Source organism: Lissotriton vulgaris, chromosome 1_1, assembly GCF_964263255.1.
Source record: "Lissotriton vulgaris chromosome 1_1, aLisVul1.2, whole genome shotgun sequence".
In the NCBI taxonomy this organism is placed as follows: Eukaryota; Metazoa; Chordata; class Amphibia; order Caudata; family Salamandridae; genus Lissotriton; species Lissotriton vulgaris.
In genome coordinates, this window is record NC_141685.1 from 1,141,492,534 (window position 1) to 1,141,507,158 (window position 14,625).

The following is a 14,625-nucleotide window of genomic DNA, read 5'->3' on the forward strand; positions in this document are numbered from 1 at the left end:
TGAGTAGAGCGCTCTATAAATTTAATGATTGATCGATTGATTGACAGTGCATTGAATCATACCTCCTACACCGTTTACAGTTCCAAAATGTTTGATATCAAACACAACAGGGTTCGTTACAACCAGTTTAGAGATAACCATAAAATAAGGACGCATGGCCACTCTATGTATCGTAATGGCTGATGCACTTACAACCTGAGAGAATGGACTTCGAGGGTCCTAGGGTTGTCGTGCTCATGCAGGGGCACCCTCACACTTAGAACTGAGCACCCTACCTTCGGGGTTGAAAGGTCTACCTTAAGGGTGACATAGGTTTCAAGTGGAAGAGGTGTGGCGCAGCGGCCAGAGTCCTGACTCCAGACCACAGGGTTCACGGTTCGATCCCCGGCGCCGGCAGCAGGTTAGTCCAGCACCAAGTGACTCTGGGCAATAGCTCGCTTAATCTTCCCGAGGGCCCCCAGCGCCGGGACACCTCCCCGGAGGTAGCTGTGTGCTTCACAAATGCTTGTATTTTAAGAGTAGTGACGTCAAATATAAGGAAACTTATATCTGTAGTAAGTGGTGCTAGCATCAGCTTACACAGGCTGCAATGGCAGGCCTGTAGTCTCAATTTGAGAGGTCCCCCATGGGTGGTATAATACATTCTTCAGGCCAAGGGAGACCCCTAGTGTACCCATGCACTGAATACCTTAGTACCATATACTAGGGACTTATAAGTGTACACCAGTGGCCAACCTGGAGTGTACTGAAGTACTCAGAAGTGCAGAGACTGGGGTCCTAATTAGCAGGATCCCAGTTAGACTAGTCAGTAAAACATAATGACACCAGCAAAAAGTAAGTGGGGGTGACCATGAAAGCAGATCCTACTTTCCTACAAACACCTTCATCTTTTGTCTGGTCTTATTGAGGTCCTGAAAGGTAATAGGTTTTCTTACCTTATTTCAAAGTCTGCTTCCAATGCCAAAAGAACTTAACATCTGGACAATCATGGATAGAGATCCTAAAGTGAGACTAACAGCCATGGGCATATTTAAATAAAGGTAAAAAACACTGAAGCTTGATTTTTACATCACATTATGCAAAATTATGCAAAGTTCTTTCATCCTCAGAAGCTGAGTCTGACATTAATGCAGGTAAGAGATTGGCTGATTCAAAGGGTGCTCAGAAAACACAGACTCAGTGACTAAGCCTGTCGTATTTACCATGGTAAGTAACATTGTAAGAAAGCGGCTCTGTATATACTGGACCAAAGTAAGGTACAGTGTGCATAGAGTCCACAGTCCCCAGAGGTTTGGCAGAGGTTAAAGTTAGATATAACCTTACTCTCTAAAGTGGTAACTTGGTCGAGCAGTAAGGCAGTATCAGAGGACAGTGTAAAGCATTTGTTGTACACACTCAGTCAGCAAATGATCTCACACATTCAAGAACTGATTCACTGAACTCTAGGCCAATGGTTTGTATAAAAAATATATAGTTGTTTTATTTAAGAACCAACAAAAGGGATCAAAATATACTTTCTCAGAATGAGTTACTTTAGTTAAATACTTTTCAAATAGGCAATAGACTTTTGTATACAATAGTTACAGTTGTTGCAATAGGCAGCGCACTTTCAAACACAATGTGACATTGAGCTCAATGGGAATTTCTAGTTAAATGCAATTAATTACTTTATGGATTACCTTTCTAACCACAGGACTGGATCCTAGATTTAGTCATGGGACATCTCTTGTAAACAGTTGAGTAAAAGTGTTTTGGTTACAGTTGTGATTTTTAAGGAATATTATTGTATTTTAAAAGTTGACACTTTACTTTTTCACATAGAATCAATCACCAATGTTATCCTATGGGAGAAAATTCACTTAGCAGATAAGTAGTGTTATCGTTACTTTTTCTTACTCAGTGTTGGATCCTGGATCCAGCACTGGTACATATCCTGTAAACAATTGAAAGAATGCACTTAGGCGATTTTTAGCAAATATTTGTAAGTTTCAAAAATCAACACTTGCTCAGGGCAAATGGGGAAGTAGATTAGGTCTAAGGTTGCACTCACGGGGGCACTTGGGCGGCTGGGTGCAGGGTGCTTTTGAGCCATCGGGTGCTCAATGTTATTCCATGGGAAAGCTGGAAGTTGAATAAAGGCTGCAGGCTCGGGGATGAGATTCTTCAGGTGCGACCAGCACTTCAAGAGGTAAGTTATGATCTTGGAGGATAGGTAGACACCCAGGAGTTGGGCACAGGGGGCCGTGGGGCACCGGGTGCAGGGGTGTCTTTTAACGTCGGGAAATCCTACCCTCAGCTGGTTGCGTTGGAGGGGTCCCTTGTTGTGAGTCTGCAGGCGTCGTCTGGGTCGTCGAGGAGGGTCCTTGGGCACTGGATTCATGGACACAATCGCCAGGGGGACGTCCTCGTGGTCTTTCTGTCTGCTCAGGCACAGGTCGGGCTCAGCGGGTGCAGAGTGTGCTGGATTCACGGTTCCTGGCTGACACCAGGGGTGTTGCTTGTTTGAGCAGAACCACTGCTCGTGGGAGTACCAGTCTTTGTAGAGTCTCAAGGCAGTCAGGTCCTCCGGGGTTTTTGACGATGCTGACCACTGAAGGCACCGGAATTTAGCAGGAGCAGGTTCAAGGGTCGACAGGTCTGTAGGGCAAAGGCCAAGTCAGTTGGTGTCGTTCTCATCTTAGCAGCTGCACGGAGGTCTTCTTGTTTCTTGATCATCTTGATTTTTTCGGGATCGGGAACTGAGGAAGGAAGTTTCAGGGTGACCCTAAATACTAAATTTAGGGGTGTTACAGGTAGGGTAAGGGCACGGAACAATGGGTCCCTGTCCGGGGTGAGTACATCCCCTATCCTGCTCCTCTCCAGTGGAAGGGGGGCAGGAGCCTATCTCTGATAGGGTAGGGCTCCGCATTCTCAAAATGGCGAGAGCCCAGAGTTGCGCTTTACCTAGCCTCCCCCACCTGAGGGGTGGGGTTGGCAGAGGCTGGCACACCCCTTTCCCTCCCTTTGTTTTTCCCACCTGACCTCCCGCCAGAGTGGGGGTCAGAACTGGTGGGGGCCAGGTGCTGAGTACAGCAAGTGGCCTTGGGATGCTCACAAAGGAGGCATGCCTTTGAAGCTCCCCCTGCCCATCCTGGGGGAGGAGACCTAGCACCTCGACGCAGGATGTGCATTGTTGCAGGCCCAGGAGAGCGGATGGTTCTCTACCCAGGGGTCCAGCAACATGCCTGCTGTGTGGCAGCCTAGGCAGCCTCTCAGTAAGGACACTGGTTGTGGGTTAGGTTCAGGGGGCAACTCTAAGGTGCCCTCTGTCGTGCATTTTACATTCAATCCCACACTGGCATCGGTGTGGGTTTAATGTGCTGAGAAGTTGGATACAAACTTCTCAGTCTTCAGTGTAGCCATTATGGTGCGGTGGAGTTCGTAATGACAACCTCCCAGCACCATATACTCCTAATGGCATCACTGCACTTACAGTGCCCAGGAATAGCCCTGGGTACTGTAGGGGCACAGGGTTCTTGCACCTGTGCCCACACCACTGGCAAAGTGCACCCAGCTAGAAGGGTTACTGAGGTATGCCAGGGCAGTGTGTTTGTGGGCATGGCACACAGGGATGTGTGCCATGTCGATTCTGTTTACCAAGACACTCAGCCTGCAAAGGCAGTGTGTGTGTGTCAGGGTACAGGGCCCCTAAGGGTGGCACAATAAGTGCTGCAGCCCTTAGGGGTCTTCTCTGGTCACCGTGACATAGGGTACCATTTACCAGGGGCTTACCTGCGGCCAGAGATGCCAATTGGGTTTAGGCTTTAGTAAAGTTTTTAGGTGAGGCACACAGGCCATGGGTACCTGATTGGCAGGAACCCAGGGCACATCAAGGAAAAGTGCATCAGTTATCAGGCAAAAAGTGGGAGGGTTACTGCAACAGAAACCCACTTCCATACAAACATTCACTATTTCCACAGGTAAACTGTTAACTTGATGCGAGACATATGAATCGATGCACCGAAAAAAGATCACCGATCCCTCTACATGTATTCTGCCTTTTTACCTCAATTCTAACAGAAAATGGAAAGTTAAAGAAAAAATACGAGGTCAATTCATGGCAGAAGAGCCTTCAGCTACCAGAGCCATGCAAAGACAACATAGCATACAACATAGCAATTTACCACCGGTGCACAGGGTGCATGAGAGTGCGGAGCAAAACAGACGTTTATTTTTTAGGTTGCACCTACGCAGCGCATACGCACTGCATAGGAGAACTTTAGCCGCCGTACAGGTCTTTTTCAAAGCACATCTCATGCTAGTAGCAGCATACAGCTTGCGGGAGTGCGCAGCTTTGTGCCAAAAGCACAAGTATGTGCTTTGAAAAAGAGCAGACTGCTCTCTCCAGCGCGCGCGCACCACAAGCGGTTGCACCCCTCCGCCTCTCTCCCGCTGCAGCGCGAGGCGCGCACGCTTGTTTTCTTTCCTGCTTTCTGGCTCATTTATCCGCCACAAGGGCTGAGGCTTTTGCATCATCATGCTAATTTTCTTTTTTTTCAGAAGCTCTCAGCAAGGCTCTGAAATATTAGATCCACATAAGAATACGAGGAAACTTGACCCCGATTGCTACGCACTTATCTTTGCTGAAGGTGTCTTTACCCGCGGAGCTATCTTATTGGGACTTAATTTTCTAATGTTCCGATTTCTCTATCTCTGCAGCAGGCCAATTAATCCAATTAACAATTTATTTACTGGGGTTCAAAATTTTGGCCTGCACGTTACACCTTGACCTCTGAACCTTACTCGCTGATCATTCTCTCAGTTACTGAGGGCCCTAGGCCTATGACCTTCAAGGTCACACAAACACACAGCTCTGCAGCTTGCACATCAATGCAGTGAATTACTTATTGTAATTGAAACAGTAATTCAAATGTAGATCTCTGGAAGAGAGACATTAACCTACTGAGCTATCTCACCAACTCTACCTTCTTGCCATAGGCAGTCAGAAAGAGGACAGTACTGTGCCGGCTGTACACTGAGAAGAACCAGATGCAGAGGAACACAAAATGAAACTCTAATTGCAGTATAGTAAACGTAGCATTGTGGGAAACAAGAGCATGCCAGGAGCGCCCCCTACTCAGTAGGCTGAATTCCCCTTGAGTTCACATCCCACGACTGTCATCGCCTGTCACAGGACTTCTATTGCAAATCCCAGGGCTGCCAATGAACACTGCAAGGCTGACTGTCCATATTTGTAGGCCATGATGTGCCCATCTCATGGCTTCCAATTAAAATCCCCAAACCTCCAGTCCACATGCCAGTGCCGCGACTAGCCATCCCGATGCAGGAATGCCCTTCCCTGTGCCTGATCCGCAGTCCCCTGTTTCCAGGTGTGTAGCCACGCACTGCCTGTTGCTTTTTAGGAACTTTCAACACCCACTGGTGACGAATAATAAGCTCAAATAGGCGAATTAAAGACTAGATGTTCCGAAGCAGCCGGCTAAGTCAAATTGCCCTTAGGCAAAACAAAGACCACAAAAAATGTATGCGTTTGTTTTACAATGGTTTGAGCAAATGAATCTAACATGCATTAAGCCTCCTAGTGCAGACCTATCATTAGTAATATAAACATATCAGCTGTTATATCATACAAGGCGTGCAACTATAAATAAAAAATAAAACAAACATTGAGAAAGCCGATAGATCTTGCATTGGCGAAACCTGTTGGCTTTGTTAACCTCATAGATGCTATTAAACATTCCTCCCCAGTGCTGCGCTGTCCATTGGAACTAGTGCTGAATGGACGTCCAATGGTCGTGCGCAGCACTGGGGAGGTAGTGCTGCCGTCGGCCAATGCACCGAGGCAGCACTTAAGGGGTTAATGTTTGTTGTTTTGAGACTATCAGCAGTTGTGTATGTTTTTATTCTATCATTCCAAAGATCAGTATCTATGCCTCTTGGTCCCATTATCTATCTTAAATGGCCAAAGTTTGTGTCTTCTGTGCTTAGTGTCTGTGTCTTATTTCCTATGTCTATACCCCCTTCTTTTTTTTTTCCTGTTTAGGTGTTGCTGTAGCAGAATATCTTTGCGGGTCCATAGTGGCCTTGGATTTTCATAACTTTGTTACAATATTTCAAGGCAGCTGAAGCTTTTGGATTCGAATTACCCATATGTTAAAAGTCACACAGGTTCACTCTGCTAATGGATGCCATTTCATTAGGGCCCTGGGCTCGCAACGAGCTGCACCACATGTTTCAGGAATGCTAGTCATTGGCCATAAGCCCATCAATTCACATGGCAACCTGGTTCTCCACTGAGGTTTATTTGTTTACTGTATCATCCTCCCTGCTGTTTTCCTAAAACTTGGCACCCGAAGGCAAGTGTTGGTGTAGGAGTGCACAATTCAAAGTAAACCTTTGTTACTTCTTTTACCCAACTTCTGTATTCTTCATATTTCTTTACAGAGTAAATAATCACGTGACATCACTAGAAAGACAAACAATATGATTATTTTAATGAATTCATATTTTTTTTATAAATTAAGATATTGTAGAGCTCACTATAGTTGCGCTGGCCAAAAAGTTTAATATGTATTTGTGAAGCACAAATCTAGTCCGGGAGCAAAGGAGTGCAGACGTGTACGAGAGCCACAAGTTACGAATCAGACTCGTGCTTTAGTGGTTCAAACACTAAGATTTAAACGTTGAGCAGAATACCTGGTCCTACTGAGGTGTTTACATGTAAAACAAGCATTGGCATAGCTAATAGGTCTCGCCTTTGGGACCTTATAAGTGTTTAGCCATGCAACACTTGATGTTGTTGCGCCAAGGATATTGTGCTGGATAACTAAACACTTATAAGGTCCCAAAGGCGAGACCTATTGGCTATGCCAATGCTTGTTATTTCCTGGTTTAGATCATAAAAGAAGAAATAACACACAACGGAAGAAATGAGCTCTTCTGCACATCTAGAAAGAATCGACATTTACAATCTTATTGAGCCAAAGTCAGTGGTAGAAGTGGGCGGGAACGGAAGGGCACGGCATGCCCCTACTTCTAAAAATCATTTCAGTCCGTTTCCCTACTTCTTACTTTCAAAAAAGCATCCCGGGACGGCAAGAATAGTCCGACTTAAAAAGCAATAACTTTTTTCATTCAGATTCCAGGGGCTGCTCGCACTTATCTGTTGAACTCCAGAGGCTGCAGCAGCCCCTCCCTGAGCTCGCACAGATTGAGGGCAGGCCCATTGTCATTCCGATTGAGGCAGATTATCCCCTTTCGAATGACAATGGGCCCGCCCTCTGCCTTTAGCATATCAAGTGCCAATGAGATCGGAGTTGGTGATTACCAGGGCCGGACTGGGTACAGAAACCGGCCCTGGTAAACTGCTAAGCCGGCCTCCCCTGGGGTGAGGGGGAGTGCAGCCCAGCAGCTTGAGCATACATGCTTTATGTTTTGGGCAAGAAATCTGCCTTCTACCAAGTGAACTCACAAATATGAATTAGTGGTCGTATTTCAGAGACCAGTTTCACCCAGACCTATAACAAAAAGCTTCATTGCACTAATGTCGTAATGCTCTGTGCCTTCCTGTACTTTACTACAGACTTCTTGCTACCACCCATTGCCACTTGTGTTCAGCGGTCCTTATTGTCGGGAGTTGAGAGACATTTCTTGATTTTCTCATCATCAGTCATTTGCAAATCAATAGGATTATCTCTTTTGATATTAGTCCTTATCACCGCCAACCCCATCCCTGTGTTATATTTGTTTATTTATTTACTATGCATTTATATTTTATAGTTTTATATTGTGCAAACTTAACATAATAGGTATAAGAGTACTTTACATTAAAACAGTTTCATACGTACATTTTTCATTTCATTTCGGCGAAATTCACAAAGTACCAGTTTTAGGTCACAGATAATATTTCCAGTTCCATTTCGGTTTTGGACGATTTTGTTACAGGGGGCCGATATTGCCGACCCCCAGTAACAAAATCAGCCTCCCAGGGGCCCAAACCCTGCCCCCACCCTAGCAGCCTACCGGGGAAACACCCGGTGCCCGCTATGGCCATTCCGGGCCTGGTGAATACAGAGGAGCTTTCCCCAGACAGAGTACTGTGGGGAACTTGACACCTAATTTGTCAATGTTGTACACGGATTGAACTGGGCAGGAGCAGCGGGAGCAGTGACCGGACAGAAGAGGCGACAGGAAAGGAGAGGTACTGAGGCAGGGGAGGTGACCGGGCAGGAGAAGTGACAGGTAGGAGAAGTGACATGTAGGAGAAGTGACGGGCAGGAGAAGTAACGGATAGGAGAAGTGACGGGGCAGGAGAGTTGACGTGTCAGGAGAGGTGACAGGAAAGGAGAGGTGACGGGGTAGGAGAAGTGACAGGGAAGGAGAAGTGATGGGGCAGGATAAGTGAAGGGGCAGGAGCGGTGATTAGGCATGGGCAGGAGCGGTAACTGGCAGGAGCAGTGTACGGATAGGGGCAGTGAACGGATAAGAGCAGTGAACGGGGAAGGAGAAGTGATGGGACAGGAGAAGTGATGGGACAGGGGAAGTGATGGGACAGGAGCGGTGAACAGGCAGGAGCAGTGAACGGGCAGGAGTGGTGACGGGGCAGGAAAAGTGACGGGGTGGAAAATGTGACCAGGCAGGAAAAGTGACAGGCCAGGAGCAGTGAGGGGGCAGGAGAGACAACAGGAAAGGAGAGGTGACTGGGCAGGAGAGGTAACTGGGCAGGAGAAGTGACGGGGCAGGAGAAGTGACGGGACAGGAGAGGTGACGGGACAGGAGAGGTGGCAGGGCAGGAGAGATGACGGGGCAGGAGAGGTGATGGGGCAGGGAAGGTGACGGGCAGGAGAGGTGACGGGGCAGGAGAGGATACGGGCATGAGCTAAAGCGGTAACCGGGCGGGAGCGGTGAAAGGACAGGAGTGGTGAATGGGGCAGGAGTGGTGAACAGGACAGGAGCAGTGAACGGGGCAGGAGCAGTGCCGGGGCAGGAGAAGTGATGGTGCAGAATAGGCGACAGGGCAGGAGAGGTGACGTGGAAGGAGAGGCAACAGGGCAGAAGAGGTGACCGGGCACAAGAAGTGACGGGCAGGTGACATGACAGGCAGGTGATGTGATGGGCAGGAGAGGTGCTGGGCAGGAGAGGTGATGGGGCAGGAGAGGTGACGCGGCAGGAGAGGTGACGGGGCAAGAGAAGTGATGAAGCAGTAGAAGTAATGGGGCAGGAGAGGTGATTAGGCATGAGCAGGGGCAGTGAACGGGGCAGGAGTAGTGAACGGGGTAGGAGCAGTGAATGGGGCAGGAGCAATGAACGGGGCAGGAGCAATGAACGGGGCAGGAGTGACGATGCAGGAAAAGTGACAGGACAGGAGAAGTGACGGGACAGGAGAAGTGACGGGACAGGAAAAGTGACGGGACAGGAAGAGTGACGGGACAGGAAGAGTGATGGGACAGGAGAAGTGACGGCACATGAGAAGTGACGGGACAGGAGAAGTGATGGGGAAGGAGAGGCTACAGGGCAGGAGAAGTGACGGGCAGGAGAAGTGACCAGGCAGAAGAAGTGACGGGCAGGTGACATGACGTGCAGGTGACGTGACAGGGCAGGAGAGGAGTAGTGACTGGGCTGGAAAAATGAACGGGCAGGAGAAGTGACGGGGCAGGAGAGGTGACGGGGCAGGAGAGGTGACGGGGCAGGAGAGGTGGTGAGCAAAAAACAATGGATTTAAGCCAAGATCTCTGAGCTGGGGTGAATGTATGACATTGTTCTGCATCCTGTCCATCAATTTTTCTTTTTGCATTTGTCACCCCGAGTGGGACGGGTATGCCCAGACATGGGTTCCGTGCTCTCCATGCCACTGGAATCAAGCTATCCTGGCTGATGAGGTTGAAAGCATGAAACCGGTCCTAGGATGCTTGATTCCAGTCCAGGGAGGCCCTGGCTTGACAGTTCAGGGTGGACTGTTCCCATGAGGCTCAGGGTCAAGACTGATTTGCATATGGCTGGGTCCAAACTGGAATAGCATGGTGAGCAAAGAAACAATAATTTACGCCCAGATCTCTGTACTGGGGTGAATGTATTATCTTGTTCTGCATTCTGTCCACCAGTTGTTCTTTTTGCTATATTATGATTGAGCAGCTAGCTGGCTGACATGAATATGAAGGAGCCTTTGTGGGTTTCTGTGAGTCTAGATTCTCCTGAAGTGTACCTTTCTCTTCTGAGCCCTACTTACCACATGTGTACAGGAGGAGCCCTGTATTCATGACCTCAATGTTTGAGACAAAAAGTAATCATGAATTTCTGAACAATGCATTAAGGTAACATGTTGTTCCTGCTTATATTTCACACGCTTTACATAAACTTGTATTCCCTATGAGTGTTTGCTTTTTCCTGAATTAAACCTCAAATATAGTTAAACAAAAAGAGAGGCAGGGTACTGTGAGGCACTCCTCTTCCCCTTGTAAAGATTAATCAACAATATAGGAGTGGCTTCCGGCGCAAATCAAAAGAAGAGGGCTAATGATTGCAACCCAAAACAAACCAAAAAGGAAACCTAAGAAAGTGTGTGATATCGCGGACAACACAATTAGTGTTTAAAAAAACCCTCACTCACCAACCTGGTCGGTGACATGTTTCATCATAGGGCTCCCACCGGGAAGACCAAATGTCTCCCCGGTGTGCTACGACACCTGTAATTATAGTGAAACTGGGTTTTTTCGGTTTTTCGAAGTGGTGTAGTGATTATGAAAGAGAGATTAAAAGAAAGCAAAATAGATTCCAAAATTAATTTTAATGCGGGAACTATAAGCAAACATTAAAATCAGGTGATACACACGCTAAGGTGTATTCTAACCTAGGGGGTTGTTTGACAGGGGTAATTTTTCATGGCTGATTATATTGGCAATCAGCCGACTCCCCGCTCGTGACATAATTGATGCACGTCCGCTGCCCGAACTATTCGGGCAGCGGACGTGCATCAATTAGGTCACGAGCGGGGAGTCGGCTGATTGCCAATATAATCAGCCGTGAAAAATTACCCCTGCCGCTGTGCCCAAGAAGTGAAGCAGACCTTGTCTTCATGTATGGGCGCTTGGAAATCCCAGGAGCGTCGAGATAGAATAACGAGTTTTACCCAGGCAAACAACTTGTGAGGTTAAAAAACATACAATAACAGCAGCCAGGATTAAGCAACAAATATCCAAAGGGAAACCGGAAGGAGCTCCTGGGCCCAATGGAATCCTGTCAATAATGTACAAGTACGAAGCCAACTTCTGGAGCGAGACACTGGTGCCACTCTTCCAGGAAGTCAGGGAAACAGCGATGTGCCCTTTAACCTGGAGAGGATTGATACTTAGTCTGATTCACAAACAGGGTGATAGGAGCACTCCAAGTAATTATCGCCTCATCGCCCTAATTGACACAGAGGCAAAGTACTACGCGGGCCTCCTCATGGAGGAACTAACATCGTGGGCAACCCTAAAACACATCATTCCCGCCAACCTAACCGGATTCTGCAGAGGACAGGGCACAATCACAAACATCATGGCACTACCCTACTGACAGACGCTGGCAAGACAACCAAGAGGTCACTATTTCTATGCTTTATAGATTATAGTGCAGCGTTTGATCATGTTGACCGAAACAAACTCTGGCTGAAACTAGACAAGTGGGGGATACCGGGGCCACTACTGCAGCAGCTGATACTACTCCATACTAGCACCTGGGTCAAGATCAAACTTGGTAGCGGGACGCACCTTTCCAGACAAATTAACACCACTAAAGGTCTAAAACAAGGATGCGTCCTTGCTCCCATGTTGTTTAATCTTTTCCTCACAGACTTGCCCGGAGAATTGGACAAAACCAATTCACACGCGCCATGGCTGGGAGACATCTTGCTATCAATCCTTCTTTACGCCGATGACCTGGTCTTGGTGAGCCGTTCCCAAATTGGACTACAACATCTCTTGGATACTACCAATCAATTTTCAATAAAAAACGCTTTGAAGATTAACTTAAACAAGACTAAAGTTATGTCAGTGAATTACAACAAATCTAAGAAACTAGCATGGTCCTTGGATGGATAAAGGCTGGACCGAGTCACCAACTATAAATACCTTGGCGTATTATTAGACAGCAGAGACTCATTCAAACCCCAGCTAGAGGCTATAGCACGGAAGGGAACTACTTTTCATTTTTCATTGAAGCCGTTACAAAAAGTTATCCCTGATCGATCATTTGACCCCCTCCTACAGGTGATTAAAGCACGCCTCCAGCCTATGCTCACATACGGAAGCGAACCCATGCAAGGGAAGGGCGCTAATGTCCTAGACAAAATGATCAGCAGAGCATATAGGGCAATCTTCCGCCTGCCAAATTACGTGTCTCCTGCCCAAATTCGCCTCGAATTTGGTATCCAAAAACAATCGGTAGAGAGAAGAGGCGCCTATATAAAATGCTGACGCAAAATCAAAGGCGCGGAACAAGGAACCCTAAACGCTCATTTATGGACAGTACTGTCAATACGATCAAACTCACCCGCTAAGAAATACCTTTTAAACTCTTTGGAATATCTGGACTTAACTAGCCTTTGGGAGTCATCAGCTGACAACAATAGTTTCAAAAAGGTGGTAACAAAAGTCACTAAACTAATATCATCTATTGAAGATAAAGAAACCCTGGCCAAGAGGGCACATGGATGGGCCGTGCTGAAAGATTACGATGCCCTGAAACCGCATGAATATTTGAAAATGGGCCTCACGCGGAAGACAAAAGATAAATGTCTAAATCTGCGTTTCGGAATTCTACCAATTCGACCTCACTTGGCACCATGAAAAAGGAGGCCAGATGAACATCTTTGCCGTCTTTGCAAATTAGGGAATGAGGATTTAATCCACATAATCTGCATCTGCCATAACCTGATAGACATAAGGCGTGTCCTATTTCGATCACTTTGGAATCAAAAAGGTGTAACAAGCTGCAGGCAAGGTGATGATATGCTTCAAACCTGAAGAGGTCCAGTTAAATTGTAGACTGACGAAGTTTTTTGACATTGTGTCTACAAGACTTACCCAACCACACGACGCAGTGATTAACAGCATGTAACAACCCGCCAATCAAGAAATAGTCTGCCAAGTCAAAGCACGCAGAGTACACTGACTCACACTTTCAATTTCACAAGCGGGTTAGAGATATTGTAATTGAGAATGATAACTTAATATGGTTATAAATACCTTTTTCCTTTAACAAAACTTGCGTTTTAAGTTTATAACGATTTTAATGATGTACGTTTTATATTGTGAGTTTTAATTAACTGTACAATAAAGTAAATCTAAAATCAGCCAAACAACCCCCTAGGTTAGGATACACCTTAGCGTGTGTATACCGCCAGGGTGGTATTTCTTTGTTACTATTGGTTCTGATGAAAGCTCTGCCAAATTGGTAAAAGCGAGCAGAAACATGTCGACCTTTTTTCTTTAAGGATACATCTGGTTCAAATTTACAACCATCCTGTGTCCGTTTCACCTGATTTTAATGTGTGCTTATAGTTCCTGCTTTAAAATAAATTTTGGGATCTATTTTGCTTTCTTTTAATCTCACTTTCACAATCACTACACCACTTCGAAAAACCGCCCCTGATTCTCCACCCACAGTTCCCCTACTTTTTTCCCCCCACTTCGACCACTGGCCAAAGTAGATGTGATTTAAAGACACTCACGTTGGGGAATAAGTGCTGGTCTTGTGGTGTATGTCATTCCAGGTCACAGTGTTTTTCTCCCCTGTGGTCCGCGACTCTCCAATTGTAAACGTTAACTTCTGTTTGAAAGCTCGATGCAGCATCTTCAACACCTCCCGGCCCTCAGGGTTATCGGGGAGGTAGGCATTCCGGGTTGTGCCAGTGTACCGCTGGCCAGGGTTTGGGTGGTTATCCTGTGAGGAATGAAAGACAAAATTCATAACAATGGGTAAATGCCACACTATGCAATAAGAAGTTACCGTAGAAACTCGATATTAGTGGCGTAGTGCAATGTTGAGGGACATGAACTAATACATCCCTTTGCATGTCCCTCAAGGAAGTTCTTTCAATATCGTACATTTGTAATTTATGCCTGTACGATTTTCAACCTAATGTGTTTTGTGTGTGACTGCCATCTACTGTTTTATTTGACCTTCTTTCTCGTTTGTATCTGTAACGTGTAAATATGTAAAATTCTCCTCATGTAACGTACTTGGTTCTATTGTGAAGAACTCTGACGCCTTTGGGTAAAGTCCGCGCTATATAAAAATGCATTAATAAATAAAATAAAAAATGTAAATACATGAGTAGGTCGAGCGTTGTGGCTACATTACCACCTAGTGGCCAGCTGTAGGATGACACTGAGGTCAAGCAGGGAAAGATGAGGCAAACGAAACTGGTGCAACAAGGACACCCAGCAGGCAGTGCATGGAATTGATTGAAATCTTGAAGGGCTTACAGTCAGTCTGCCTCCATAGAACAAAGTGTCACAGTCCAATTGCTCTTACTTGATTTATCCTGAACTGCTTGCATACATGCATCTTTAGTCGTTTTCAGACTGGAATGCATATGCTTTCCCAGAGGTGGTTGGATGGAACTTTTGGGGGATTGAAACCTTG

The 14,625-nt window shown here is 46.4% G+C and overlaps 1 protein-coding gene across 1 annotated transcript in view; it reads right to left on the reverse strand.

The window, feature by feature from the left end:
- Positions 1–14,625, reverse strand: part of LOC147748799 (E3 ubiquitin-protein ligase DTX3L-like) — a 719,624-nt gene that overhangs the window by 73,713 nt on the left and 631,286 nt on the right. The window contains exon 8 of the mRNA XM_086963890.1: positions 13,709–13,920. Within this exon, the coding sequence (XP_086820016.1) occupies positions 13,709–13,920 (212 nt within the window). The remainder of the gene's footprint in view (positions 1–13,708; positions 13,921–14,625) is intronic.